Here is a 27,406-nt window from a genome sequence, read left to right as displayed (position 1 = left end):
CAGCGAAACAATAACTTAGAACAGTTCTCCTGTAGGCTGGCAGAGATAGAGCATTTACTCGCACTAACATAGGCTGAATCCCATTCCTCTGTGCTCAAGTTCACCCTGATATCCAAAGTGTGTATATATAAGAGAGAGGAGAAAGTTTGTGCATACCTCCTATCCCTGACTAATCCATGACAATCTGAGGGTGATTGGAATCTAACGTTCCCAGGTATGGCGAGCAAGGGATTATTTTTAGCCTTAGTTTAATTATTGGGTGTTATTTGATGCATCTGCTGTTTGAAATATTTTATTGATTGGAAAATAAAAAAAATTACAATATTACACATTTTTTAATCTTTTGATATTCTATTCATCAGCTGCTTTGAAATATTTATTCTTTTTATGAGTATGGTTTTACTATTATGATTGATGGTTTATATCTTGATTTTATTGCTTGATGTTTAATGAGGAATGGTGATGTTTCTGTTTTTCCAACGTTGCACTGCATACGGAGTCTATCTTATTATGGTTTCCAATTCAGTTTTTGTTTGCATGTTTCTATTTAAACTTTATTATCTCTTTATTCTGTATTTTGTGAGTGTTTGTGTGTTCTGCATGTGTGACTGAGGTAAGGTATTCTGCTAGCGTGTAGGGATCTATAACAACTTGCCTTATTCTGTTATCCCAATATCAGGTGTACTGGTGTTTTAGGGCCTGCTACAATAGAGTAGGTAGGCAGTGCAGAGCCTGGGGAGCTATAAAAACAGCGAACTCTGCAGCACCCAGCCAATGGGAATGCACTGGAATGGTGGTGGGAGGTATGTAGAAGTGGAGGCAAGCTACAATCACCAAAAGGGATGGGGTGAGCCAAGAGGAAGTGCCTGTGCAGTGTTTGGGAGGCTTCTGTAGGCTGGGCTTTCCTCCTGAAAGGGTCAGCTGGCTGAGGAACCTGTGAGTCTCTTGGCATGGGGGGTGGGAATGGGAATGAGAATGGGAGAGGGTGAGTACACCTGCAGGCTGAGGAAGGGCTGGCAGCAAGCAAAAACTTTTAGATAATCATGTGACAGTACTGGAGCAGGGGTACCTACTGTGTGAGCATATGAGCAGCAGCACAATGACAGAATGTGTGTTTTAGAGAGAGAGTGTGTGAGTGTGTGTGTGTGGTGTCTTTTTCTCCCTGACACGGAAAGACACACTTTCTCTCTAACACACCCATATACTGATAGCAAGAGAGTGTGTGTGAGCATCCTTGTGTCTGAGAGACTGTGTGTGTCTGACACTGGCTGGCAGTGTGGTTGTTACGTTACTTTGCAGCTGGTTCAAGAGCTGTTTGGTTGGCAAGAGACTTTAATACCAGACCAGGAATCCCAGATAGAATTATGGGAGAAGTAACCAGACTTGTGGGCGGATAGCAACTGATTGCATGGATGGAAGAGGGCATGCAGCTGCATTTGCTCACCTCTGGTTGAGGGTGTGATTTACTATTTAGCTACCGTATTTAGGAAAAATATAACATTTATGTTGGAGACTTTTTGGCTTAATTCTACCAGGTTCCAGGTCACATGACACGCCTATGAAAGGTCAGTTTGGCGTGCTTTTGGGAACTTTGAAACACATGCTGCAGGGAAAGTGCACAAGGGAGTCAGACAGATACCTTGTGGTATGGTTTTTAAAATAAATTCTCCCGAGCTGATAATTTCCTGCAATCCACCCCGGTATTGAATTTATTTACACCAAACTCTGAACTTTCGGACAATGTGATTTACTACCAGTCCTTTTATGCATTATTTACAATTGTGTTGGTCTGGTATTCCACCTTTTTCTATTGCCTTGTTTTGCTATTGTTCATCCCAGTTGCTATTTTAAAATAAATCCTGCACCATCAGATTTAAAATAATAATAATAATAAAAAACCCTGGGCTTTCTCCCAGACTCCAGGAACAGCCCTCCCCTCCCTTCCAGCTTACCCTCAATGATAGTGTCCAAACAGTTACTCCTGCCCCGACAGCATGGCAAATAAAATACCTGGGAATTTAGATAAAATCTCCAGGTCACTGATGGGCTGAGAGAAAGTGAGAGTGAGTGAGTGAGAGAGAGAATGCACTATAAGAAGGCAAACCCGATGACTATATAGACACCACAGTAAGAGCACACTTTCAACTCAGGGTGGGTGGGTTGGTCTGCCTGATGAATTGATGATTAATGTTAAATATTGATACTGTTTGTATTGATTGAAGAATAGTGAATTGAATAATAGTGATGAATTGATGATTAAAACAATGATAATGAATATATGAATGATAATTAATGATGGTGATAAATGGCTGCTCCCCCCCCCCCCCCCCCCGATCTTTAAAAATCTCAGGGTGAGCAGGATTCAAAAGTTCCCAGGTATGAAAATGGCACACACTGAAACAAACGAAACAAGAAACCCATCCCACCAACAACCACAACAAAATGAATAACCCCCCCCCCCAAAAAACACCCTACAATTGCTATTCGGAGAAATTGGAATATCCTGAGATATTTGCTCTCCGGAGCCCTAAAGCACAGGGACTGAAGTGAGTCCACAAGGATTAGTTTAAGGAGCTGCTTAGCTGCTGTTCAAATATTAAGACCAGTCTGGGATTCTGCTCTGAAATTCATCCAGCAGATTTTATGCCTAAGTCACATTCCCAGTGATTTCTGTGCAAGAACCACATAATCGGGAAAACACTGCAGGACTTGAAAGCAATTTGGCTTTACATAGCCTACTTTCCACGCAGGATTATTTTTCGAGCTCTTTTCTAGCAGGGCGAGCACTATAAAGAACTCTGCAGAGTTTCCCGGGGCTGGCAGAGGTTGACCGTACAGCTCTGCCAGCTGATCAGGTGTTTGAAAAGGCACCTCTTTTGTTTCTGCAATCATTGCTCATAGAACAAGCCCATACCGTGTTACATCACTTCCTAAAAAACAGTCAAATACTTCTGCTTAAGAAGTATTAAATTAGCAGGAAACAGGAAATGTTCATGACCCTTTAAGTGGAGAAGAAAACCAAGTGAATGTATCAGCATGCATGAGACCAGAACAGGTTCTCTGGGCCATGCAGAAATCCAGCTTCTTGCTCCCCCCTGTAGGATTTCCTTTTGCTGGTAAGTGGCATACTACATTTTTGTGTTTTCCAAGAGAAGTATGCAGATGTGCTTCGTGCCTGGGGCTATCAAACTCAGTGGCGGGGTAACACCCAGAAAGCCCAGCCTGTAATCCGAAGTAGACTGTCATAATCTGTTCTGATGATGTTTCGGCTCTCTCTGGTTTTACTGTGAACATCTGCTTCCTTTCTATCAGGCTGACCACAAACCAGCTGTTTTTTAATCTATAATTGGACTCTTAATGAATGTAGCATTCCCTGGCTAAAAATACAGAGGTCCATATTCAGCATCATTTGTCCGGCTAAGGTCGAACTTAGCTGAACAAAGGGCACTTTTCAAATGTCCAGCTGCACTCAGCACCCGGGACTTAACCAGCATTTTTAGTCAGCTAACAGGCCGATACAGAAAAACATGCGGGAGAGCCGGCGAGCACCCGCTCTCCCGACACACATACAGGCCACTCTTCTGGGTGCGAGATTCAGAAAACCCAGGTATATAAATTAGGGCCGCGGCTGTCAGTGGGTTCTCGGGCAGATTTTTAAATTTTTTTTTTAAATTTTAAATTTTTTTTTGGGGGGGGCCTCCGACTTAATATCGCTATGATATTAAGTTGGAGGGTGTACAGAAAAGCAGTTTAAAAAAAATCACAAATTAAAAAATTAAAGATTAAAAATCTGCCCGCGGGTTGGAAGACGGATGCTCAATGTAGTCGGCGTCCATGTTCCGAACCCGTGGCTATCAGCGGGTTCGAGAACTGACGCCAGTATAATTGAAAGTCGGCTTTCAAACCCGCTGACAGCCCGCGCTTCTGTCAAAAAGAAGGCGCTAAGGACGCGCTAGTGTCCCTAGCGCTTCCTTTTACTGCGGGCCCTAATTTACATACCTGGGCTTTCTGAATCGTACGCCCAGAAGAGTGGCCTGTGCGTGCATTGGGAGAGCAGGCGTTCGCCAGCTCTCCCACACGTTTTTCTGTATCGGCCTGTGTATATAAGGGGTAAAAATAGCGCGTCGAAAGCGCACGGGCAAACGCACGCTAACAGTGCGCGCCGGAGTGCGCTTTACTATATCGGCTTGCAACTTAGCAAAATAAATGCTAACATTCTGCATTATTCGTCTAGCTTAGCCGAATAAATGTATCTAGCTGACTTTTACTGAGCCAGCTATATTCAGAAGCGTGGGCATGCCACCAGCTTTCCAGTATTAGTTAGCTAGATAAGTTTATTTGGCTAACTTAGATGGACACCCCCACGGCTGAATATTGTGTACGGCAGGAAACGGGAAAGCTTTCTGGGTATAGATAATCAAATAACACTACTTGGATATTCAGTGAGGTTTCAGCTGAATAAGCCCGACTAAAGTCAATATTACCGAGAAAAAGTTATCCGGATAATTTTAGGTCAGCCTCCCGGCATGACAAGACTTAACCAGAAAAACATTATTAGGTCAAAGGTCAGCTAACCGGCTGACCTTTGACCCCCCCCCCCACACACACACACACACACCCCCAGAATGCCCCAACACTGCCTCTCTTATCCAGTTACATTTTCTGCAGGTTATGAGCAATCAGGACAAAATGAAAATGGAGAGTGGGGGAGGGGGGAGAGATTTTTTTTTAAATCAGAAATTGGTATGGGTTACTCCCAAAGATACTAGAAGAAACCTTTTGATTATGGACCACATATTGACTTTTCAATGACATATGCGTATGGTGGAGTTATTGTCAATCAAGTGCTTAGGCATCACCCTAGGGGGAAGAGGAACAAGTACCCACCAGAATCCATCTTGCCTCTTCTCTCCTACCCCCCAGCATGTGCACCCATCTTTCTTGGGTGGGGGTAGGGTACGGGGCAGGATTAAAAGAGGTTTTCTTGGGCTTGGGTTTTTGTGGGGAAAAGACAACTAATAAAATTTGATCAGCAAACAAGTCATTAGTTGCTGTTTAACTGGTTATGGTTAATAAAGAAATAATGATAAAAAAAAAGCCACATATTTAGTGTACTAAAACTAATCGGAGAAAGTTCTTTTTCACTCAATGCACAATTAAACCCTGGAATTTGGTGCCAGGAGATGTGGTTAGTGCAGTTAGTGCAGCTGGGTTTAAAAAAGGTTAGGATATGTTCTTGGAGGAGAAGTCCATTAACTGCTATTAATCAAGTTTACTTAGGGAATAGCCACTGCTATTAATTGCATCAGTGGCATGGGATCTTCTTAGTGTTTGGGTAATTGCCAGGTTCTTGTGGCCTGGTTTGGCCTCTGTTGGAAACAGGATGCTGGGCTTGATGGACCCTTGGTCTGACCCAGTATGGCATATTCTTATGTTCTTATGTACAACAGGACTGCAGTGACCTGGACTGGAGGCAGGAGGACGTGTTCGATGCAGGGCTGCTTGTTTCCTGCCTCCAGCTTCCATTTTTCTCTCTGTGGTGCATTCACATAAGCTCGGCCCATACTACCAAGGGAGAAGAGGTACTGGCAACTGCTACACTTTCCTTCCCATTCGCCTCTAGGGGTCAGGACTGGTGTGAGAAAGCCAGGGCTGGAGGGAGAAGCAGTCAGGTTGTCAGGCCAGGTAGGGAATAAAGGAGATGAGAGAGAGAGAGAGAGAGAGAGTTGGTGGAGAAGGGGAGGGTTGGGTTGGGAGTAAGAAGGGTTTCATTGGTACCATCTGTGTTTCGTGGGCGGAGTGAAGGAGGTGCGAGAAAGACAGGAGCTGAAGGGGGAGGGAACGGAGGAGTTAAAGGGGTGTCAGAGAGTCATGGCTGAGAAAGGTGTAAAGGGGTACATGAGAGATGGAGGCAGATGCAGTAGAGGGGTGCAAGAGGTCCATGGTCAGGGGAAGGGGGAATGTGTGTACAGAGGTGTGAGAGAGCTGGAGGGCTAGAGAGACTGGTGATGGAGGAGGTGAGAGAGACAGCTGGGGGAGGGAGGGTAAAAGCGTGCAAGAGAGGAGGGAGCAGGGTTATGAGAGGGGTGCAAAGAGAAGTGGGAGAGACAGCTGGGGGAGGGAGGGTAAAAGCGTGCAAGAGAGGAGGGAGCAGGGTTATGAGAGGGGTGCAAAGAGAAGTGGGAGAGACAGCTGGGGGAGGGAGGGGTAAAAGCGTGCAAGAGAGGAGGGAGCAGGGTTATGAGAGGGGTGCAAAGAGAAGTGGGAGAGACAGCTGGGGGAGGGAGGGTAAAAGGGTGCAAGAGAGGAGGGAGCAGGGTTATGAGAGGGGTGCAAAGAGAAGGGGGAGAGACAGCTGGGGGAGGGAGGGTAAAAGCGTGCAAGAGAGGAGGGAGCAGGGTTATGAGAGGGGTGCAAAGAGAAGGGGGAATAGATGGGTGTAAGACAGCCAAGGAGACAAGATGAAGCTAATAGGATTTAAAACAAATCAGAGGAAGTATTTTTTTCACTCAGCACACAATTAAACTGTGGAACTGGTTGCCAGAGGATGTGGTCAAAGCTGTTAGTGTAACTGGGTTTAAAAAGGATTTGGACAAGTTCCTGGAGGAAAAGTCCATGATCCACTATTAGCCATGAAGACTCTGGGAAAGCATTTGCTTCTCTCTAGTTATGAGCAAGAAGGATTGGATCTATTCTTTGCAATCTTACTGGATATTTGTGACCTGAATTGGCCACTATCGGAAACAAGATGGTGGCCTTGATGGACCTTTCGTCTGACCCAATATGGCACTTTTTATGTTCTTAAATGGTAAAGTGTCAAAACATTTTTTAAATCATTAGTGCTGTGGAGAAAGCAGCACAGCCTCTCTGAAAGCTGCTTTGGCCATTAATGCAGTTAGTGCTTTTTAGAAGGTAGAAGATTTGGTCACTTTTTCCTCTTATAGTATGTGCTAAAGCAGTATGTATGGATTTTGTGAGCTAGGCTTGCTGATCTAGCCATAACAGTAAAACATATAAGAGAAAAAAATTGCTCTCATAGACTATAATGTGAACTGCATAGCTGCAGCTAAGGACATTCCAGAAATTCCCCTGCCTAAATATGTTTAGGATTGAGGGCACCAGGAGACAAAAAAATGGTGAACCAGGCCATGGGAGGAGAAGAGAGCATCAATGGAGCATTTATGGTAACGCCGCTTCCTGTCTTCCCTCAATTTGTTTTTAGAGAACTGCTGAATATATTTTTGTCCATCCCGACTGGGGATGATGGGGTGAAAAGGATATACAAACAGAAAAGAGAGATATGGAAAAAATGAGATGAAAGGGAAAAATCCATATCAGAGAGAGATGTAGGGGAAGATGTGATGAAGACCGGAAGAGAAAGGAGAAATGGAATATAGAAAGGAAAGCCTGGAAAGGGAATCAGGAGAAGAAGACATAAGAAAAGCAGAAAAAAAGAGAACAGGACCAATACGAATGGGAAAGAACCTCACCCAGACAACAAATACAGAAACAATCGTTTTATTTTCAATTAGTGATTAGAATATATAACAGTGATCTACTGGCTGTATGGCTCCTGGAGTAAAGGACTCTCTGCAGACTGTGATAGCTTTTACTGGACTACAAATATTGCACCTGAATTTCTGAGACCACTTAGGTCCTCTCTTTAGATGTCACATTAGGGACAACCATTCACATCTGAAGAAGGGATCTATGCAGGCTTGAAAGCTTATGCACAATAAAGTAGATATTGAGAAATAATATTTAAGAAAGTTAGCTGGACAAGTAACTCCTCCCCAAAATGCCCATTTCCTGCTCACCACTTAAGAACATAAGAAAATAAGAAAATGCCATACTGGGTCAGACCAAGGGTCCATCAAGCCCAGCATCCTGTTTCCAACAGTGGCCAATCCAGGCCTTAAGAACCTGGCAAGTTCCCAAAAACTAAGTCTATTCCATGTAACCATTGCTAATGGCAGTGGCTATTCTCTAAGTGAACTTTTTTGTTATATAGAGAGAGGTGGTGGAGTATAAAATTTTTTTATGAAAACAAGGAAAATCTCACCAAGTGGAAGAGAGCTGGTGAAAGCCCCTGGATAAGAATCTGACAGCACTTCACTGACTGTATAACACAGGGTACTGCTCTATTCTTCTCTGTTCTATGTTTGGTGCTAAGTGCTTACAACAAAATGACAAAATACTGTTTTTGTCTTTTTTCCTTTTTCTGGAGAAGGTAGCCATTTAAAAATATATTTTTTTTTTACGTTCAGTAGTAAGCAAAAACATCCTAGTCCTGGCATTGTTGGGAGAGTTTCTGTGGACATGAAGTATTTGTTATAGAACTAGGGTTACAGGGTTTCTTTTGGGGCTTCTGACCCTCCCTGTATATACCAGACTTTATTCCCATATAGAACTTAATGATTCTATCAAATATTTTAATATTAATTTTATGGAGAGTTGAAATTGATTGGGGGTTTTTCTTCATTGCATAGAAGGGTCCTTAAGGTTTTTTCTCCTACTGTCTAAGACAGCTTAGAACTCCCATGCACATAGTGTCAGGATAAGGAATGCAGAGTTTAAGATGTGCTCTGTTTAGTTATTTTTTTAGTTCTTTAGGTAAAATTTGAATTGATGTTGGAGATTTTTATTTTTTTGAACTTTTTCTGAAAAATCATAATCTGTGTCTCTTCCATGTCCACCTGTAGGACCCATAATTTGCAGTATGTCTCTAGTAGATTTAGGTTCTCTTTCAAACTTTCTGGGGTATCCAGATTCAAATCCATTGCATTTATAGGCCACCAGTCCTCATAAGCCCAAAGCAGTATACATAAAAGCTATTAATATATACCAACACATAGATACACAAATTCCAATAAAACGATTAAAAAGTCAAACAAACTATATCATAGCAAGCATTTCGAAAAGTAGTTCTCCTACGTTGCAGCTGCTTACTACTTCCTTACTTACTACTACTGCTTACTTACTTCCTTTTCCAGGGATCTATTGAACAGGTCTTTCAGTGGTCCTGCCAGCACATCTCTGAGCTCCCTCAGTATCCTGGGATGTACCTCATCCAGCCCCATGGCCTTGTCCACTTTGTTTTCCTAGCTCTTCCCAGACATTTTCTTCTGAAAAATGGGCTTGCATCTACCTCACTCCCAGCTATGCACTTGTCCACCAGCATCAGACCTATTTTAGCTTTTTCCTCATCTTTGTCCTCACATTGTCTCCCTTCAATTTTATAATATCACTTCTGGCCTTCCTCCTTTCTCTGATATATCTGGAAAATGTTTTATCACCTCATTTGATCTCATTGGCGATCCTTTCTTCCACTTGACCTTTTGCTTTCTTCGTCTCCTTCAGCTTCACCAGATATTCTTTCCTGTGTTCATCTTTTTGGGAACCTTTGTATTTTTATTCTCTTACTTTTGTTTACTTTTCTTACATAAAGGTTTGTTGCCTTTATTAATAGCTTTAATAGCAATAATGTCCAAGTCCGCCACCACCATTAGGGCCTGGAGGAAGTGGCTCTGGTTGTTTGTGTCCCTATCTCACAGAATAGATCTGTTAAGGGTATGAGTGCAACACCGGAGACTGTTCCTAGTCAGCCTTCCTGTGACTGCTCTCCTGTACTTTGCCTCTAGGATCATCTGAGGCTGTTCTCATCACCTTCCATCTGTCCTTGGATTGCTGCTGTTCTCCACAGACTATCTACCATACCCCCTCCCTCCCTGTGGTAATATCATCGAGCCGCACAGGGGTTAAGGGCATGAGCGCAATGCTGGAGGCGTCACATGCCAAAGGTGTGCGACTAAGGCTCCTGCCCCTTAGTGCTCCCCTTTGTGCACCCTTTGGGCATCCATTCTCTGTATTCATTTAAACTGTATTATATTGCATCCTGAATTGTTGAGTGAGTATCATAATGAATATGTTTACCATTGATGTTATTTTGAACAAAGGGAGATATGATCCTACTTATAAGAATTGGGTAACTAAGAAATTGAATATGATCAGAAATGTTAAGCCCCTGCCTATCGTATCAATTTCACAAGTGTTATTAACTTCATTGTTATCTCTCTATCTAATCAATGCACAATCATTAACAAAATACTTCAGATTATACAAGACATGGTCAATGATGTTTCTCCAGATGTCATTTGTATAACAGAAACTTGGTTCACGAAAACAGATTTGGTATTAGTTAACCAACTCTCTCATCCCTGTTATAATCTAACATCTATTCCTAGAGATAAAAGAGTCCAGACCTAACCCATCAGCATATTGTTATGTCCTCCCCAATTGAAACTGGTGTTTTTAAAAGCAAAAACTTGCAAATTTGTTTGATTTATGCCCCACCAGGATCTCTTGATCACAATTGTTCTCCTTTAATTGAAGTACTGACGGATTGGTTACAACCTGATATTCCTAGTCTGGTTTTAGGAGATTTCAACTTGCATGTGGATGCAAGTCCACAATCAGCCACTTGCGAGAATTTTCTCTCTTTGCTGTCTGCGCTTGGTCTTTCTCAGATTGTTAATGAACCCACACAAGGCTGGACATATTTTATATTTAATTTTTGTAAATGATAAATTCGATTATCTGCCCCTCCAACATGTGATCCTGTACCATGGTCGGATTATTATTTAATTAAAGCTGAGTTTTCAATTTCCCTGAAGTCAGTTACCCCTCCATATTGATATTTGTATTTTGATTATTGGCGTCCATTTTCATCTGAAGATTTAGATGATATACTTCCTAAGGTTATCTCCTCTATCCAATTTAATTCTATTGATGCAGCTGTTAATTCCTGGATCAATTCCACAACTGTATTAGCTTCGCAAAATAATCCAATCATTAAAAAAGTGTGTAAGGCACAAACTAAAATAAATAAAATCCCTGGTATAATGATGATTTAAAAGATCTAAAAAGACTAGTAAGACAAAAGGAAAGGGCCTGGAGAAAAAGCCCATCTATTGATTCTGATATCTGTGGATTTTCCTGGCCACGGCAGGCTTCACTCACCCCCGACACCTGGGTCCCTGACCTGGCCAGTCTTCTCTAGCAGCGGTAGGCAGCCGCCTACACGCCCATGCTCTACCTGTGCTCCCAGGCCCCTCCGGTGTTCCTGCGGTCTCCCCCAGTCCTGGCCGGGTCTCCCCACGTGTGTCGCGGGGAGACACCACCCCTTCTTATTTGCCAGTCTGTCTGCCTTAGGTGCGCTTGCATGTGCGCCTTCCCTGGTCTTAAAGGGTCCATGGCAGGAAAGCCTCCCGCGGCCCCGGATGATGACGTCAATCAGCTTCCTTATATAAGGCGGTTCCTGCCACTTAGACTTTGCTGTGGCAACAGGTCTCCACGCTTTCTATCGTGTGTTTTGTTGCTGTTTGTTCCAGTTCCTGTTCCAGCGTTCCTGTTCCTTGTTCCAGTTCCTGTTCCAGCATTCCTGTACCTGTTCCTTGTTCCAGTTCCTGTTCCAGCATTCCTGTACTGTTCCTTGTTCCAGTTCCTCTTCCAGCGTTCCAGTACCTGTACCAGCTTCCTGCTCCTTCTACCCTTGGGATGGATCTTCCTGGCTTGACCCTTGCTCAAACTTGATCTTGTCTCCAGCCACCTGCCCTGACTTCTACTTGAACCTGACCTTGTCTCCAGCCACCTGCCCTGACTTCTACTTGAACCTTACCTTCTCCAGCCACCTGCCCTGATGTCTGCTTGAACCTGACCTTGTCATCAGTCGCCTGTCCTGATCCTTGCTTGGATGTGGTCCTATCTTAGGCTTTGTCTAACTTACAGTTTGGACTTAACCTTGTTCTTAACCATGCTTCCTGCTTCAGTCTGTCCGGACTTTGGAACCCAGCCTCGACTTCAGCTCTGCCTGACCTGCGGTCCGGACCTGCCTCTGCCCCAGTCAGTTCGGCCTTGAATCTTGCCTCTCCACTGCTTCCTGGCACCCTGCCTTGGGCATCCGCTCCAGGATCAACCACGCGGAGGCCCACCTAAGTCCAGCTGTCCCCAGTACCCAAGGGCTCAACCTGTGGGGAACAAGGGCTGGAGTTGGCCTCTGCTTCCCGTTTGGCCTTGCCTCCCAACGGTTGGGACCCATGGGGGCTTCCCCCATGGGTAGCACCAACACCACCTCAGGCCAAGCGTCCACCTCCGCAACAGATTTCCAAGGCCATAGACTCGGCAGAACCCTTTGTTCTCCAGACCATTCTGGGCCTGCCCTTGAAGATCCAGGAACAGCAGCGGTTCTTGGAGGCATTGGCTACCTCCATCAAACGCTTCAACGCCCATCTGGACTCTCACTCTGGCTCTGCGGCCCCTACGTCCACACCACTCAGTTCTCAGGCACTGGCTACCTCGACCAGAGCTTTGCTTGCCCTGCCCACTCCACCCCGGTTCAATGGGGACCCAAAGCTTTGCAGGGGCTTCAAAAACCAATGCTATATGCAATTTGCTCTACAACCTTCCGTCTTCCAGGATGACTTCACAAAGATGACCTTCATCCTTTCACACTTAGAGGGCAAAGCTTTGGTTTGGGCTTCTCCCTGTTGTGGTTTTGAGGTGTTTGAGTGGATTCTTGGATACTGTGGAGATGATCACGCCCACGGGGAGGAGCCCCGTGAGGAACCACAGTACTAGGCTAGACTCGAGACACGCAAACACAGAGATTCGTCTTTTATTATACAGCTGAGGTATACCACCAGAGGTGGCAGTAGTGAGGTAATCCAGCTGTAGCAGTCCAGGGACCCTCGGCAGAGGGGACCCGTCTCATAGAGATAGTATAGGGAGATCCGGATGCAGGTTCCCAGTGCAGCAGAGCTGTAGATGAGACAGACTGAGAATGATAGATTACTCACTAAGTTGGTAGCTGTATAGGTGGAGAAGCGAGTACCTGATCCCAGATAGGCACCTGAAAGAAAGTAAAGGGCCCCCGAGGAGCGGGTACCCAGGTTAGAGAAATACCCCAAAGGGCAGAGAGAGCTTCCAGTGGCAGCAAGGAAGCAGCAGAGTAGCTCAGACCGGAGGCTTTCCATCCATTCATGATCCTTGCTAACACGATGAGATAGCAAACAAGGGCAGGCTAAATACCCAGATGGTGTGATGTCACTCGAGGGGGACGCCCCCGAGGTTCCCGCCATGACATGGATAAAGACGTGGGTGGCATGCGCGCGCGCACCCTAGGTGGCCCTTAGGAGAAACATGGTGTGAGGCTTTGGCATTGCCGTTCCGGGGACGCTGGAGAGAGCGGCATGCAGACGCGGCGGTAGCCATCTTCCCAAGGCTAGTGGGGAGAGCAGAGAGAAAGGTGAGGCACAAAGGCCGAAGCCTTCTGAGACTGACAGATGCAACAGTACCCCCCTTCAAAGGGTCCCCTTCAGACCTCCTACCTGGTCTTGGTTTCTGAGGATGTGTTCTGTGGTATTGCTGAAGCATCTCTTTATCCATGATATTAGCCAAAGGTTCCCAAGAGTTTTCTTCAGGTCCGTAACCCTCCCATGACAGGAGGTATTCCCATACTCTGCCTCTCTTTCTCACATCAAGGATGGCATCTACCTTGTACTCGATGTATTCTTCTGCATCAATAGGTATAGGTTCAGGTGTCTTGGTGGAAAACTCGCTAAGGACTAGCGGTTTCAGTAGTGAGACATGGAACGCATTATGAATCTTCAATGCTGGTGGAAGTTTCAGACTGTATGTGAGAGTACCCAGTCATTGGAGGATGGGAAAAGGTCTGAGAAAGTGAGGAGCAAAACAAGCTGTTGGTAGCTGGAGTCTTAGATGTTTTGTTGACAGCCAAACTTTGTCACCAGGCTGGAATTCAGGAGCCTTGCTGTCAGTGGCGTAGCCAGAATTGATTTTTTGGGTGGGCACAAGGTTAACATGGGTGGGCTGTAGGCATGCAGGTCTACTAGTTGTTTTTTTACTGATAAATAATGCCAAATTATGCAGCATAGCATTCACATCTATGCCTAAGTATGAGGTTTACTTAATGATACAAACATAATTCACGGTGATTTGTGGTACTTTAGCCTTCTTATTATTACGATTTTATACACGGCTCCTACCTGTCCATAAATTTTGAGAGAGCGGTTGTGTTGCTTATATTTAAATTGCTAACATCTCAAAATATAGATATATATTTTTACCTTTGTTGTCTGATCTTTGTATTTTTCTAATCAGTTGGTCCTGGTCTCTTTTTCCCATTTTTTCCCTTGTAGCTCATTTCCTAATTCCTTTTCAGTGTCTTTCTTCTATTACTGTCTTCTTCCCTTCCACACACACACACACACACACATACATACACGCTTTCTCTCACAGACTCCCTCTCACACACTCAAGCTGTCACTCTCATATGCTCTCCCCCCCCCCCCACCCCCCCCACAAGCTCACATTCAAGTTCTCACTTTCTCACCCCTCCCCAGGCTTATATTCTTATGCACACACAGACGCACATCCAGGCACCCATTCTCACCCACACACATAAACCCAGACTCCCATTCTCACCCACAAACCCATGCTCCCATTCTCATCCATACATATACACATTTAAGGTACTATTCTCACCCACACATACACACATTCAAGCACCCATTCTTATGCACATATTCAAGCTTCCATTCTCACCCACCCACATAAACCCAGACTCCCATTCTCACCCACAAACCCATGCTCCCATTCTCATCCATACATATACACATTTAAGGTACTATTCTCACCCACACATACACACATTCAAGCACCCATTCTTATGCACATATTCAAGCTCTCATTCTCACCCACCCACAAACCCAGGCTCCCATTCTCAACCACACATACACACATTCGAGCTCCCATTCACCCACATATTCAAGCTTCCATTCTCACCCACATACACACCCAGGCTCCAGTTTTCACCCACACACACTCCCATTCTCATCCACACATACACATTCAAGCACGTGCACAGCTTCCGCTTTCTCCCCCAGAGCAGGAAGATCAGCTGCCTCTCCTGCTGCCACCGGACTCCTGCTATCTTCGGACGTCGGGCCGTACAGCCCGCCGAACTTCCTGTTGGGGGGGGGGAGCGGAAGCGCAGCGCACAACGTACGCTTCCTCCCTCCCCCCCCCCAAGCAGGAAGATCGGCCCGACGCCCGAAGATAGCAGGAGGCCGGTGGCAGCAGGAGAGGCAGCTGATCTTCCTGCTCTGGGGGAGAAAGCGGAAGCTGTGCGCAGCGCTTCCGCTCCCCCAAACAGGAAGTTCGGCGGGCCGTTTGGTCCGAAGATAGCAGGAGAACGGGTGGCAGCAGGAGAGGCAGCTGATCTTCCTGCATTGGGGGGGAGGAAGCGGAAGCTGCGCGCGGCACTTCCGCCCCCCCCCAAACAGGAAGACCGGTTGGCCATACGGCCGCAGCAGCACTTCCCCATGTGTGCCGTGATGGCGCGCGAGGCATGGGTTCTCTTGTTCGCTGTCGCGGGGATGGGATCCCGCGACAGCCTTGCAGTTCCGGTGCTAGTTGGGTGGGCCTGGGTCTAAGTTGGGTGGGCACCTGCCCACCCAGGCCCACCCGTGGCTACGCCACTGCTTGCTGTGGTGAGCATGATAGCCTTTCTTTGCTCTTTGTCCTGCTTTTTGGAGCATCTCTTTAGTCTTATTCCATAGTAATTATTCCATAGTAATTATTATTCCATAGTAATTGAATATCTTTGGCAGTAGATTGAGCTGCCGGGGATGACACTGTAAGCAGAAGTGGTAAGGGTGGTGATGGTAGTCGTCCGTAGACCACTTCAAATGGTGTGGATCCAGTTGATGTTGTTGGATGAGAGTTGATGGCGAATTCAGCCCAGGGCAACAGTTCAGCCCAGTCATTATGACGTGAACCAACATAGGCTCAAATGAACTGCTTGAGTGTCCTATTCATTCTCTCAGTTTGCCCATTCAACTGAGGATGGCATGTGTAGGTAAAGTCGAGAGAGATATCAAACTTCTTGCACAAAGCTTTTCAGAACTTTGCTGTAAATTGAGTTCCTCTGTCAGAGACGATGTGCTTTGGCATGCCGTGTAGGCGAAAGATGTGGGTGATGAAAAGTCTTGCAAGCTCCATGGCTGAGGGCAAGCCAGGGAGAGCCACGAAGTGAGCCATCTTCGAGAAACAATCCACTGTAACCCAGATGGTGCTGTTACCTCCAGAAAGTGGTAAGTATACCACAAAGTCTGTAGCAATGTGAGTCCAGGGCTCATCGGGTACTGGCAAGAGATGAAGCAGGCCCCAAGGACATCTGGGCGGAGGTTTCTGTCTGGCACAATTGGAACAAGAAGCAACATAGGAGAACATATCTTCCTTCATGGTGAGCCACCAGTAGTACTTCTGTAATTTAGCCAGAGTTCTTCGTTGACCAGGGTGTCCAGCCAGTTTTGAATCGTGAGCCCATACTAACAGCTTTTTCCTTAGGTTACCGGGTACAATGGTCTTGCCCGCAGGTACGGGATGTGTAGCTGACAGGATAACTCTCTTCGGGTCGATGATATGTTGGGGTTCATTAGGTACGTCTTCAGAGAGAAATGAGTGAGATAGGGCATCTGCTCTGATGTTCTTATCTCCAGGGCGGTATTTCAGCACAAAGTCAAATCTGTTGAAGAACAGGGACCATCTCACCTGCCTATGGTTTAGGCGCTGAGCGTGACTGAGGTACTCCAGATTTTTGTGATCCGTAAAAACAGTGATCTGATGTGCACCTTCAAGCCAGGGGCTGGCACCTTCAAGCCAGAGTTGGGCTGGCAGGAGGATTGCCTCCAAGCCATTTATCTAGATGGCCTGTCGCCCCAGCTCAAGGACGAGTACCAAGGAAAACTAGCAATTCCATCACCAAAATTAGCACACCTTAATAAAGTACGTGAACAAGCTCTATCTCTGGCCGGTCCTTGTATATGGAATGAGCTACTAAGCGATCTGAGATTAGAGCCAATTTTTTTAAGTTTTAAAAAGAAACTAAAAACATATTTAGTTAATCTTGCATTTGGAGAACAAAATGTCGAAAGGGAGTAAGCAAATCTGAAGGACAAGGAAAGTGGCTAGGTTACCATTGTTGTTAGTTTGTTCACAGATGGGCTTTTTAAAATGTAATTTATACTGGATTTGAATATTTTATGAATATTTTATTGTTTTATTTTGATGTATCTTATTGTTTTAGAATGTAATTTATTGATTTAGAATGAAAACCGGTATGATTTCTTTTGAATACCGGTATATAAATTGAAATAGATAAATAAATAAATAGGTAGAAGTTAATAGACTGTCTCTATGAAATGTGGATTAAGGTTTTGTTTAGTTTTAGAATGGCAAAATAAAATATAATAGAAATAATAGTAAATACCTTGCAAAGGGTCCTTCAGATATACTTTACACCCTTGCTCATTCTCTTGCCCAGTATCTCCTTAGGAAGTGTTAGTGTACTGAGGAGGGGGATCCCCAGTAAAGATTGCAAGCAAAATATTTTGGTATCCAGGAGAGGAGGAGAGTCCCCCGCATAATCATGCTGGTTCATTTCTTTACTTCTTTCAGCATCTGTGGGGGTGGGGGGGTGGGTGGATAAGAGAAGGATAATATCTTTCCCCCAGCAGAATTCTGCCACCTCTGGCTGTCTTCCCACCGTTGTCCAGCATTTAAACATCATGGACCAGCTGTTCTGATCTCATGATTAACATTAACAATTTTTACCCAGCTAGATTTGAGGATCTCCATCTCTTATTTTTAGAAGTAAAAGGGAATGGATTTTCCTATAAGGATATGCTGAGCTCAATAAACTATTGGTCTGACCCAGCATGGCACTTCTTATATTCTTCTGTAAGGCATCTAGTATCCTCTCAATAAAGTAGTATTTCTTTACTACTTCATATTGTTCTCTTTAGCAGATGAATTCTCCGGAGATGAAAGAGAGCCAAATGATGACAATGGCAATGACACAAATACGTCCAGCCAGGATTTCACGATCCTAGAGTTAATCATAATGATTGGTGTTCCTGTGGTGGTGCTTGCACTACTCATCCTGTTCATCATTTTTCTTGTAAAGTATCTCAAAAGAAGAAGACTTAGAGAAGAAGGTAAGGTTTCTGGCTTGGGATGGCGTTGCTCCATGCATAGCTTCTAACTAAAACAGTCACTGATATCACTCCTGCTGGCTAACAAACTTGGGTTCTGTACAGATTTCTTGCTCATGGGGCTTTTTATGAGTGCTTTAACTCAGTTTATAAAATAAATTTATGAGGGGGAAAACTGCCACCCAACCTCGCCAAAAACAAGCTTTATTGGTTTTCATTTGAACAAGTGAAGGAGATTATCTAAGGAGAGATTGCCACCCATTTGTGGAACTGATAAAACATACGAGGAGTATTGTGTCCAGTTCTGAGGGCTGTATCTCAGAGGTAGACTAGAGAAGGACTACCAAAATGGGGCAGAGCCTGCACCAAAATCCATATGAGATGAGACTTGAAGACCTAACTATGTATACCCTAGAAGAGAAGAGAGAGAAGGGGGGATATGACAGAAATATGCAAATACCTCAAACATATAAAATAATGCAAAATAAGCAAATCTTTATCAGTGGGGAGGAAGTACTAGAACAAGGGGTCATGATATAAGGTGGATAGACTTAGAAGTAACATCTGAAAATATTTCTTCACAGAAAGGGAAGTCGATAGATGAAACAGCCTGCCAGCAGAGGTGGTGGAGGCAAAAACACTACTGGAATTCAAGAACGCATAGGATAGGTCCAGAGGACCTCCTAGTGAGGAAGTGAAAGGAAAGACAGTGATTAACCAAGGGCTATGGCACTACATTGCAGCAGGAAGCACATTGGGCAGACTAAATGGGTCTGATGGTCCTTGTCTGCCATCATACTCTTAGGGGCAGATTTTCAAAGGCTACGCGCGTAACCCGAGAAAATCTGCTCCTGCATTGGCTCGGCGGTTTGTGCAAGCCCCAGGGCGTGCGTATGTCCCGGGGCTTCGAAAAAGGGGCGGGAAGGGGGAGTGTCCATGGACGTGGCAGCAATCTGGGGGTGTGTACGGGGTCAGGGGCGGTCCGAGGGCGGGTCCAGGGGCATGACGGCGGTCCAGGGGCGTGTCCCAAGCCCTCCTCCGTTCCGGCCGTGCTGGAGGTTCATGCGCTGGCACCCAGCCGGCGAGCGCAAGATACGCCTGCCTCTGGCAAGCGTAAGACATAAAATAAGGCAAGGGGGGGGGGGAATTTAGGTAGGGCTGGGGGTGGGTTAGATAGGGGAAGGGAAGGTGGGGAGGGCCGGAAAAAAGTTCCCTCCAAGGCCGCTCCGATTTTGGAGTGGCCTTGGAGGGAACGGGGAAAGCCATCGGGGCTCCCCTCGGGCTCGGCGCGCGCAAGGTGCACATGTGTGCACGCCCTTGCATGCGCGGAGCCCGGATTTTATAACATGCACACGGCAGCACACACATGTTATAGAATTGGGCGTAGATTTGTTCGCGCTGGGTTGCGCGAACAAATCTACGCCCGCGCATATGTTTTAAAATTCTGCCCCTAAGTTTCTAAACCTGTTTTTTTCACAAATAGTGTTTGTTCCATGTGTAGAGAAATTGAAAACCTGGTTGTTCCAAGACCTTGGGAAAGGTTTATAATTGAGGAATATTCTGAGATAAGGCTTGGGATAATGAGGGATGGTGCGAATGATGGGAGTGATGGCACAAACAGGCTTTGTTTGTATTTAATTTTATTTAAATGATATTTTATTATTTATTCTGTATTTTATGGAGATGCTATGTTTTGATTGAAACATTTGAATGTTTTATGTTTTGTACACTGCTTTGGGCTATCAGTGATCTGGAAGATGGTTTATATATTATTGTAAATAAATACATGTATATAACACTACTTAATAGTACCAGAGGGTAAACTGTACAGAAACAAGGAGAAGGGTTCACCTAGTTGTTGCGAGCGCGGGGGTGCAGTCACTTGCTCTAGAGGAATTGTGAGCCCTTGGGCCACGGCGCGGCTCAGGGAGGAGCCCCCAGACACACACCGTGGGAGGTGAGAGTGTTCAAGCACGGGCTTGAGCTGAAAAAAGGCTGGACCAAGATCGAGATGTGGAACATCAAGGAACTGGAACAAGGCAGGCTCAGACCTCCACTGCACGCACAGGTGAGACCCAGCAACGCGATGTTGGTCTCAAGAGTAGCCCTCTGGCCATTCAGTAGCCCTTCTGGACCCGCTGCTTAGGAATGACAAGTATGTGAGGCTAGACGGAGGCTGAGGGCAGAAACAAGACAAGACATGGAACTCAGGAACTTGGAAGACTCAGACGAGGACTCGAGGAACTTGGGAGACTCAGGCGAGGATTCAGGATTCAGGCACTAGTACAGGGTGAGTACTGCAACGCAGCGTGCCCTACACAGCCGCCCATGGCTGGTCGCGGACCACACCGGAAGCAAAGCAGACTCCAGGCAAGAAAGTGAAGACTTGGAACTGGAAACATGTCGAAGATTCAGGAGAGGCCTGCACCAAGGCACCCCCTACACAGCCGCCCATGGCTGGTTGCAGACCACACTGAAGCGGAGCAGGTTCTGGCTAGAGTCTAGGGCATGGAGTCTAGTGGCGTGGCTGAGGCCTCCGAAATTGCTCGCGGGCCGGGGTTTTCACGATAAAGGTAGGAGGGGTGTAGATAGGGCTGGGGGGATGGGTTAGGTAGGGGAAGGGAGGGGAAGGTGGGGGGAGGCTGAAGGAAAGTTCCCTCCGAGGCCGCTCCGATTTCGGAGCGACCTCGGAGGGAACGGGCAGCGCGCGCAGGGCTCGGCGTGTGCAAGGTGCACAAATGTGCACCCCCTTGTGCGCGCTAATCCCAGATTTTATAAGATACACGCGGCTACGCGCGTATCTTATAAAATCCGGTGTACTTTTGTTTGCGCCTAGTACGCGAACAAAACTATGCGCGGGCGTACTTTTCTAAAATCTACCCCATAGTGTAATAATAATGACCTACTGATTATTACCTTAATTAAGTCAAGGAAAAATCATGCAACCCTTTCACAAGTGAGAAACAGTAGCATTCTTCAAATTCCCAATATCTGCCTGAATTTCACTTGAAGTAACATTAGTGAAGGAGGACCATTCTTGTTCCATGAGATTGGTGACAACCCTTTACTTGCTTAAAAATGTATTGAGGCTAAATTTTGTAAAGTTTATCATGAAAATAAATTGCCAGGCTTTCACGGCCTGAAAGCTGTGCATTATGCACTTTGGATCTATCTGTCAGCCTTTTTTACCACTGAAAAAAAATTCTTGGGCACGATTTAATGTCCTTTCTGTTTTGGTGATATAACAAACATGTTTTTGGTCCAAACAGCTGTTTTTATGTTAGCAGTTTAGCTCTATGCTGTGCCTCAGTGACACTATATCCCATCTTTCTCCATTTCCTTTCCAGCTTTCACAACTCTCTAAGCTGAGTAACTGGCTCATTTGTAAACCAGATGGCCTGTCTACATGCACATCTGGAATGAACTATTTTCAGTGGTGCCAAAAAAAAATCTAAATTTCCAACCTGTTACTAACTCTTCTAGTGGGAAAGCATTAATACCAGCTTGGTTAGAAGTTCTCTCTAATTGCATCGACCATTCCTGCTGAAAACATTGCAAATCCACCAAAAAGCAAACAACTTTGTCTCCTCTATGAGAACAGATCAATTTGGATGACTTACACAACAAAATCAACTTGTGATGAGACCACAACACAACATGCATTTGTGATCTGCTGAAGCCATTTTTTTATGGCAAAGCATTAAATTCAGGATATGTCCTGCTCTATGTATGCCTGTCTGTATTAATTGTTCAATGTTTATATTGGCCAAAATGGTCAAATATTGTTTGGCATATGGAGATTCATTGTATCCATCTAAAGCTTAACTACTGACTGAATCCTTGTGATGAAAAAGTGTGTCAAAAATAAATGATGATGATGAATATATGCCCCCTGATTAAAAAAAAAATAGTTCAGTCATATTCACCTTGGATTAAGTTCCAGCTACATTTTATTTATTTATTTAAAAAGAGTTCTATACTTTCCCAGCATTTTAGAAGTAAAACCTTTTTCTTTACTCATTGAAAAACAGAAAATGAAAAAAAAGTCCTTGTAATGTAACTTCTGCATAATAACTTTTAAATCATTTTATTTCAGATATCCCTGCAAGTGAAAATATCAAAAGGTAAACTGCACCAATATTAAATGTTGAACTCTTAGGGGGCGATAATCAAACTGCCCATGTTGGTGCAAACCCCATGGGTAATTTTTACCCTTGAGGTTTGTATTAATAATCAAAGTAAAACCGTGTTTTCTGGTTAGTTTTCATTCTTGTCGAAGTAAAAAGTACCCACAGAAATGTGCACTCTCTTTTCCGGTGGGTGATTTTTCCAGCAAAAAACAACATGCATAGTATTGCAAATTCAAAACTATGCATGCTGTTTCTTCCCCTAATGTAACCCCACCCTTGGGATGGGTAAAATTACACATATGCACTTTTATCCACATTTAGGGTGGACAATATTCAAAGAGTCCATTTCCTTAGATAAAATACTGTTTTACTAATGGAAATGGCTTTGTAAATTGCCCTTTGAAAGGTGAATTTTAAAAGCCAGATGCACGCCACAGTCGGGAGATGGGCGCACATCTAGCACTTGCAGGTGTCCACCTGATTTTATAAGCCACCCACATGCACGCTCAAGTACCAATGCAAGAATTTCTTGCATCGGGGGAAAAAAAAAGGCAGAATGTGGGAGAGGCATGGGCATTCCAGGGCGGGGCCAAGCGACATGCATGTAAGTAGCTATGTGCCAAGGCACACGCCCAGGAATATTTCAGGGCATAGGTACTTCTGCTTTGGATGAAGTGTAAGTTTTAATAAAACTATTTCCAGGCATCTCTGAAGGGTTTGAGGGACTTGGGTTACCTGGGGGGGAATGCAGGCTAAAGAACCAGGGGTAGTTTGGAGGACCTAGCTCTAGACTGGGCAAACTGGTGGAAGAACTGGTGAAACTGGTCATGGGCTGGATGTGTGTCTGTTATAAAATTCCCTCACTTGCACCTCCCAAAGCAGACTTATGCTGCTGTGCATGTATAAGCTTACAATTAGGTGCACACATACATGTGCCAGGGCTATTTTATAAAATGTATGCACATGTGCACGCAGGATATAAAATTGCTGCATATCTGGCTGTGCACCCATATACACATGTATATGTGCGCCTGTTTTAAAGTTACTGCATGTGATAGGAAGAGGGGCATGATTTTACCTATAACCACTGGGAGAAGGGAGCTAGGTTGAGAGAACACTGCACAAATCTCATCTTTGGGTGAGTTTCCTCACTCCATAGGTCATCAAATCTTCACAAGAATGCACTGTTCTGTTCGTATGTCTCACTCTGAATGTCAAAGTGGCCCCTAACCCCTACACTACTACCTAAATCTCACCTCGAGTAACTAGCTGGGCCTCATATAGAAGTATAAATACCTATCTAGTATGAGCACCTTATAGCTAGTCTGTCAGTCTCTCTCTCTCTCTCTCTCTCTCTCTCTCTCTCTCTCTCTCTCTCTCTCTCTCTCTCTCTCTCTCTCTCTCTCTCTCTCTCAAAACAGCACAAATGAAAAAGGTGTAGGTAAAGCCATGCAATTACAGCTTCACAAGAAGAGAGGGGTTAGCAGTCTGTTATGGCTTACCCTGCCAGGAGGCGGAATGATCAATCTGTTAGAGTGTCTGCTAGGAGTTAACAGTCTGTTATAGGTTAGGACTGCTGCGTAGCAATCTGTAACAGGAGCTGCTATGGAGTTGCTCCCCAGAGAGGAGAGGTCAGCAATATCATTCCTGCTAAGAAGTAGCAAATGGTTATGATACAGTTCCTGAGGAAGAAGATGTTAGCAACAGTTGTAAGGTAGCAGTTTGTTGTACTCAGCTCTTGAAGTGTGAGAGATGAGCACTCTAATGTAGAATGTGAATCCTTGGGTCGATGGCAGATGACAGCGCCCTCAAGAGGATATCAAGAGAGGGACCACCGACTAGGCTGGAGCATGGAGACAGACATAGATAGTTCTTATTAGACAGGTAGTAGAACCACCAGAGGTGGCAGTAGTGAGCTGATGTGCCCGGCAGGGCTGAAGTCCTTCAGATACTGGAACTGCAATCTCCGGGTTAGCTGAGCTGTAGAGAGAGACTCATAGTGAGTAGACAGGGTATGCTGGATACATAACCAGAAGTAGATGATACACTCACATAGATTATAATAAAGCTCAGTAGCTGGAGACAGTAAGGCCCCCGAGGAGCGAGTACCTGGTTCCAGGAACAGCTCTGAGAGAGCGATGGTAACTCACAGTTAATTATCTCTGTAATGGTTTCTAGGCAGACTGTAATAAGAATTCACAATATCTGTACACGAAACAGCTTCTGAAATAGAAGTGAGTCTTCGTAAGGTTTTAGGAATATAGGCCCTCGAGGAGCGAGTACCGGTTCCTATCTGCAATCTTTAATAACTCACGATCTCAGTACCTGCGATAGCGTCTTAGACAGAAGAGAGTCTTCAGTTCTAGCAACATGGGCCCTCGAGGAGCGAGTACCGGTTCCTATATGCGACTGGAAAGGAAACTCACAATGTTCACATCTGCGATCACTTCCAGGCAGTAGGGAGTCTTCTGAGTGTTCAGGGACGTAGGCCCTCAAGGAGCGAGTACCGGATCCCGTCTTAGCAATCTGAAAACAAGAGGAGAGAGCGGGGCCCCCAAGGAGCAGGTACCCCTGGTAAGTTCGAAGAGGCAGAGCAGCGGAGGATGAAGTGGGTCGGAATGATCCCCACAATCAAACCCCTTGCTAACTCAATACTCAAGCGTAAGCAAAGACCTTTTATGTTGGAAGTAGATGACGTCACTATGGGGGGACGCCCCCGAGGTTCACACCCCTGCTGCTACAAACTTTGGAGCGGGCGTGCGCCCTACGTCATCATGAACATGGCGGATCCACAGCTTCAGGCCAGCCCGGGGACTCCAGGAAGAAACGGCGAGGAGAATCCGCGGCAGCATCTGTCCATTAGACCTGAAGGGAGTCACCTCAGAGGTAGAGAGGGTGGAGCGAGGGCAAGAACAGGCACGAACGCAACAGCTTATGAGCTATCTGGCTAAGATTTAGCCAGATAAATTGGAGGCATTCAGCAAGCAGGAAATTCAAAGTCACAATATTTGTCTGGCTCAATACTGGACTTACCTGGACAAATGTACAGAATATGGACCCCACTGTACTTGTCTTTTAAAATATTTTTGTCTTGGAAGATAGTCTCCTTTCTTTCATAGAACTGCCTTTTGCAGCCTGAAGAAACCTAACCTGGTTTGATTGCAAACAACATTAGGTTGCTTAAATAGAAGTTTCCTTATCATTCTGCTACACCAGTCCAGACAAGTGGATTGTTTCCCCTTACCAGTAGTACGAAGCAGAGGACACAGCTTTCTCTGTGAATTTATCACTACTACTTACATATGGTGCAGACCAAATAAAGCCAATATTCTCTGCCTCCAACAGGACATACTTGTGGTTCAGCAGGACAATTTCTGGAAATTTCTTAGGCCCTGATAATTTTCCACCAGCTTCTCTTGGGTCCATGGAACAGGTACCTGATTTCCAGGCTAGCATGCCCTATTGTTCAAGTTCTTAGCCCCAAAGGGGGATTGATTGAGCTGGGGGAGGGGGGGAAGGTCCAGCTTGATTTTCAGGAATCCTCTGTGTGATAGGAAAGCCCAGCAGACTGCGTGAGGTCTGTAAGCTAGTGCTCTCAGGGGTAAGTTGCAGAGAGAAGGGGGGAGCTATTTGCAGCTGACTATGTGTTCAGTAGTCCTGAGCTGTGTTCGTACCCTGTAACAACTGGCTGACCTTGGCACAACACCAAGCTGCCACCTTCCCGAACACTGCCATGCTGCCTGGAAAACACTGCTGCTTGCTCCATTAGACGTGGGCGTGCACACACATCATAACTTTAGAGGACCCGTGGTGGAAATGTCCCTGCGGCGCCCTCCAATGATGTCCATCATGCCAGGCCATTTAAACACCAGCAGAACAGTAAGATGCCACCTCAGTTACAGTTCTTCCTGCCCACTTCGCTGGCATTTGTTGCTCATTCTCATCCCTGCTTTGCCTTTTGACTCCAATCTTCCCTTCCAGTCCTGCTCTGCTTTCCAGTCCAACCTTGCACCCCAGTTCTCCTTTCTTGTTTTCTCATTGCCGACTTGGGCTGCCTGCCATGCCTCCAACCTTACCACCGCCTGCCTCAGCCCTCTACCTGGAAACCAACACTGCTTGACTGCTGCTTGCCTCGACCCTCCGCCTGGAAACTTACTTTGCTGTTCTGCTGCCAGTCTTCACCCTTGGACCGCTTCTCGGCTGTGAACCTCTTCTAAGTCCTGCCAGCCTGTGAACCCAAGGCTGAACCTGTGGAGGAAGAGGTTGGTATAGGCAAAGTATCCTTCTTTTTGTCTCAATCTGTAGCTTGTCCACCTCCTGTCGGTGGGGACCCAAACCGTATTTCCCGAGCTGGATAGTATCAACTCCGCTACAGCTCAAGGACTCACTCCATGACAGACCCTGTTTCATGTCAGAACAAAGCCATCGTTGTTTGGCCTACAGAAGCAGGAGTCCTTCTTCTGCCATCAGCTCCCTCCGTGCTGCATCCGAAAGAAGCGGCAAGGGCATGGGGGAGCCATCAAAAGTCCCCAAGGTGATTTCGTCAGCGACTGTCACGTCAGAAACTGAGCTTTTTCTTCTTATCGTGGATATGGTGTTCATTATGTGCCATGAACTCAGGGCAACAGGGCCAAATGAGATGCAGGAATGGCCGCCATTCTGTCTTCAGCATGCATCTTTCCTGGGCTTCCTCCAGCACTAGTGGATGATTCTGGGGGGATTCCCAGTGCTATTCCCAGTATATGATTCTTCAGCAGGGGTTTCTCACAGCTCTAGCCTGCCTGCTTCAGGGGATTTTTCCTGTTTTTTTGTTTTTTTTTTATAATTTTGCCCTAGGCCTTCTGTGTAATACAGTGTCCTGGAGAAGGGGGTAGATCTTGTAAAGTCTCCCATCAGTGTATCTCTCCATGTCCTTCTACATCAGGCCAGTTTCCTTTAAAATGAGCCAGGTTAACTAATGAAGTTCTTGCAAGTGATACAGCACCATTGGGACCATCTTCCTTGGTTGAACAGGATGAGAAATTCAAGCTAAGTAGTTCTAGATTTTTAGAGGAGGGAGAACTTACACGTCAGACAGTGAAGATGACTGTCATCCACCTGTTCCACAAGGATGAGGTGGCAGACCTGATTACTCAAGTGGTCTCTTCTCTTGGAATTTCAGATTTCAAGGTGGAGGAGACTCCTGACTGGGGTTCTATTATT

At 45.4% G+C, this 27,406-nt stretch overlaps 1 protein-coding gene across 2 annotated transcripts in view; it reads left to right on the top strand.

Moving 5' to 3' along the window:
• Positions 1-2,987: 2,987 nt before the first annotated feature.
• Positions 2,988-27,406, top strand: part of TMEM154 (transmembrane protein 154) — a 51,149-nt gene continuing 26,730 nt past the window's right edge. The window contains exons 1-3 of one of the 2 annotated variants that reach the window (XM_029608181.1): positions 2,988-3,116; positions 17,889-18,077; positions 22,171-22,198. In XM_029608181.1, coding sequence (XP_029464041.1) covers positions 3,041-3,116; positions 17,889-18,077; positions 22,171-22,198 — 293 coding nt within the window. In that variant the 5' untranslated portion in view covers positions 2,988-3,040. Of the gene's footprint in view, positions 3,117-17,885; positions 18,078-22,170; positions 22,199-27,406 lie in introns of both variants that reach the window. The other variant, XM_029608103.1, reaches the window with a different exon arrangement.

The sequence above is a fragment of the Rhinatrema bivittatum genome, chromosome 1 (genome assembly GCF_901001135.1).
Source record: "Rhinatrema bivittatum chromosome 1, aRhiBiv1.1, whole genome shotgun sequence".
NCBI lineage: Eukaryota > Metazoa > Chordata > Amphibia > Gymnophiona > Rhinatrematidae > Rhinatrema > Rhinatrema bivittatum.
Note: the sequence above shows the minus strand (reverse complement) of the source record. Positions and strands in the feature narration are given on the sequence as shown.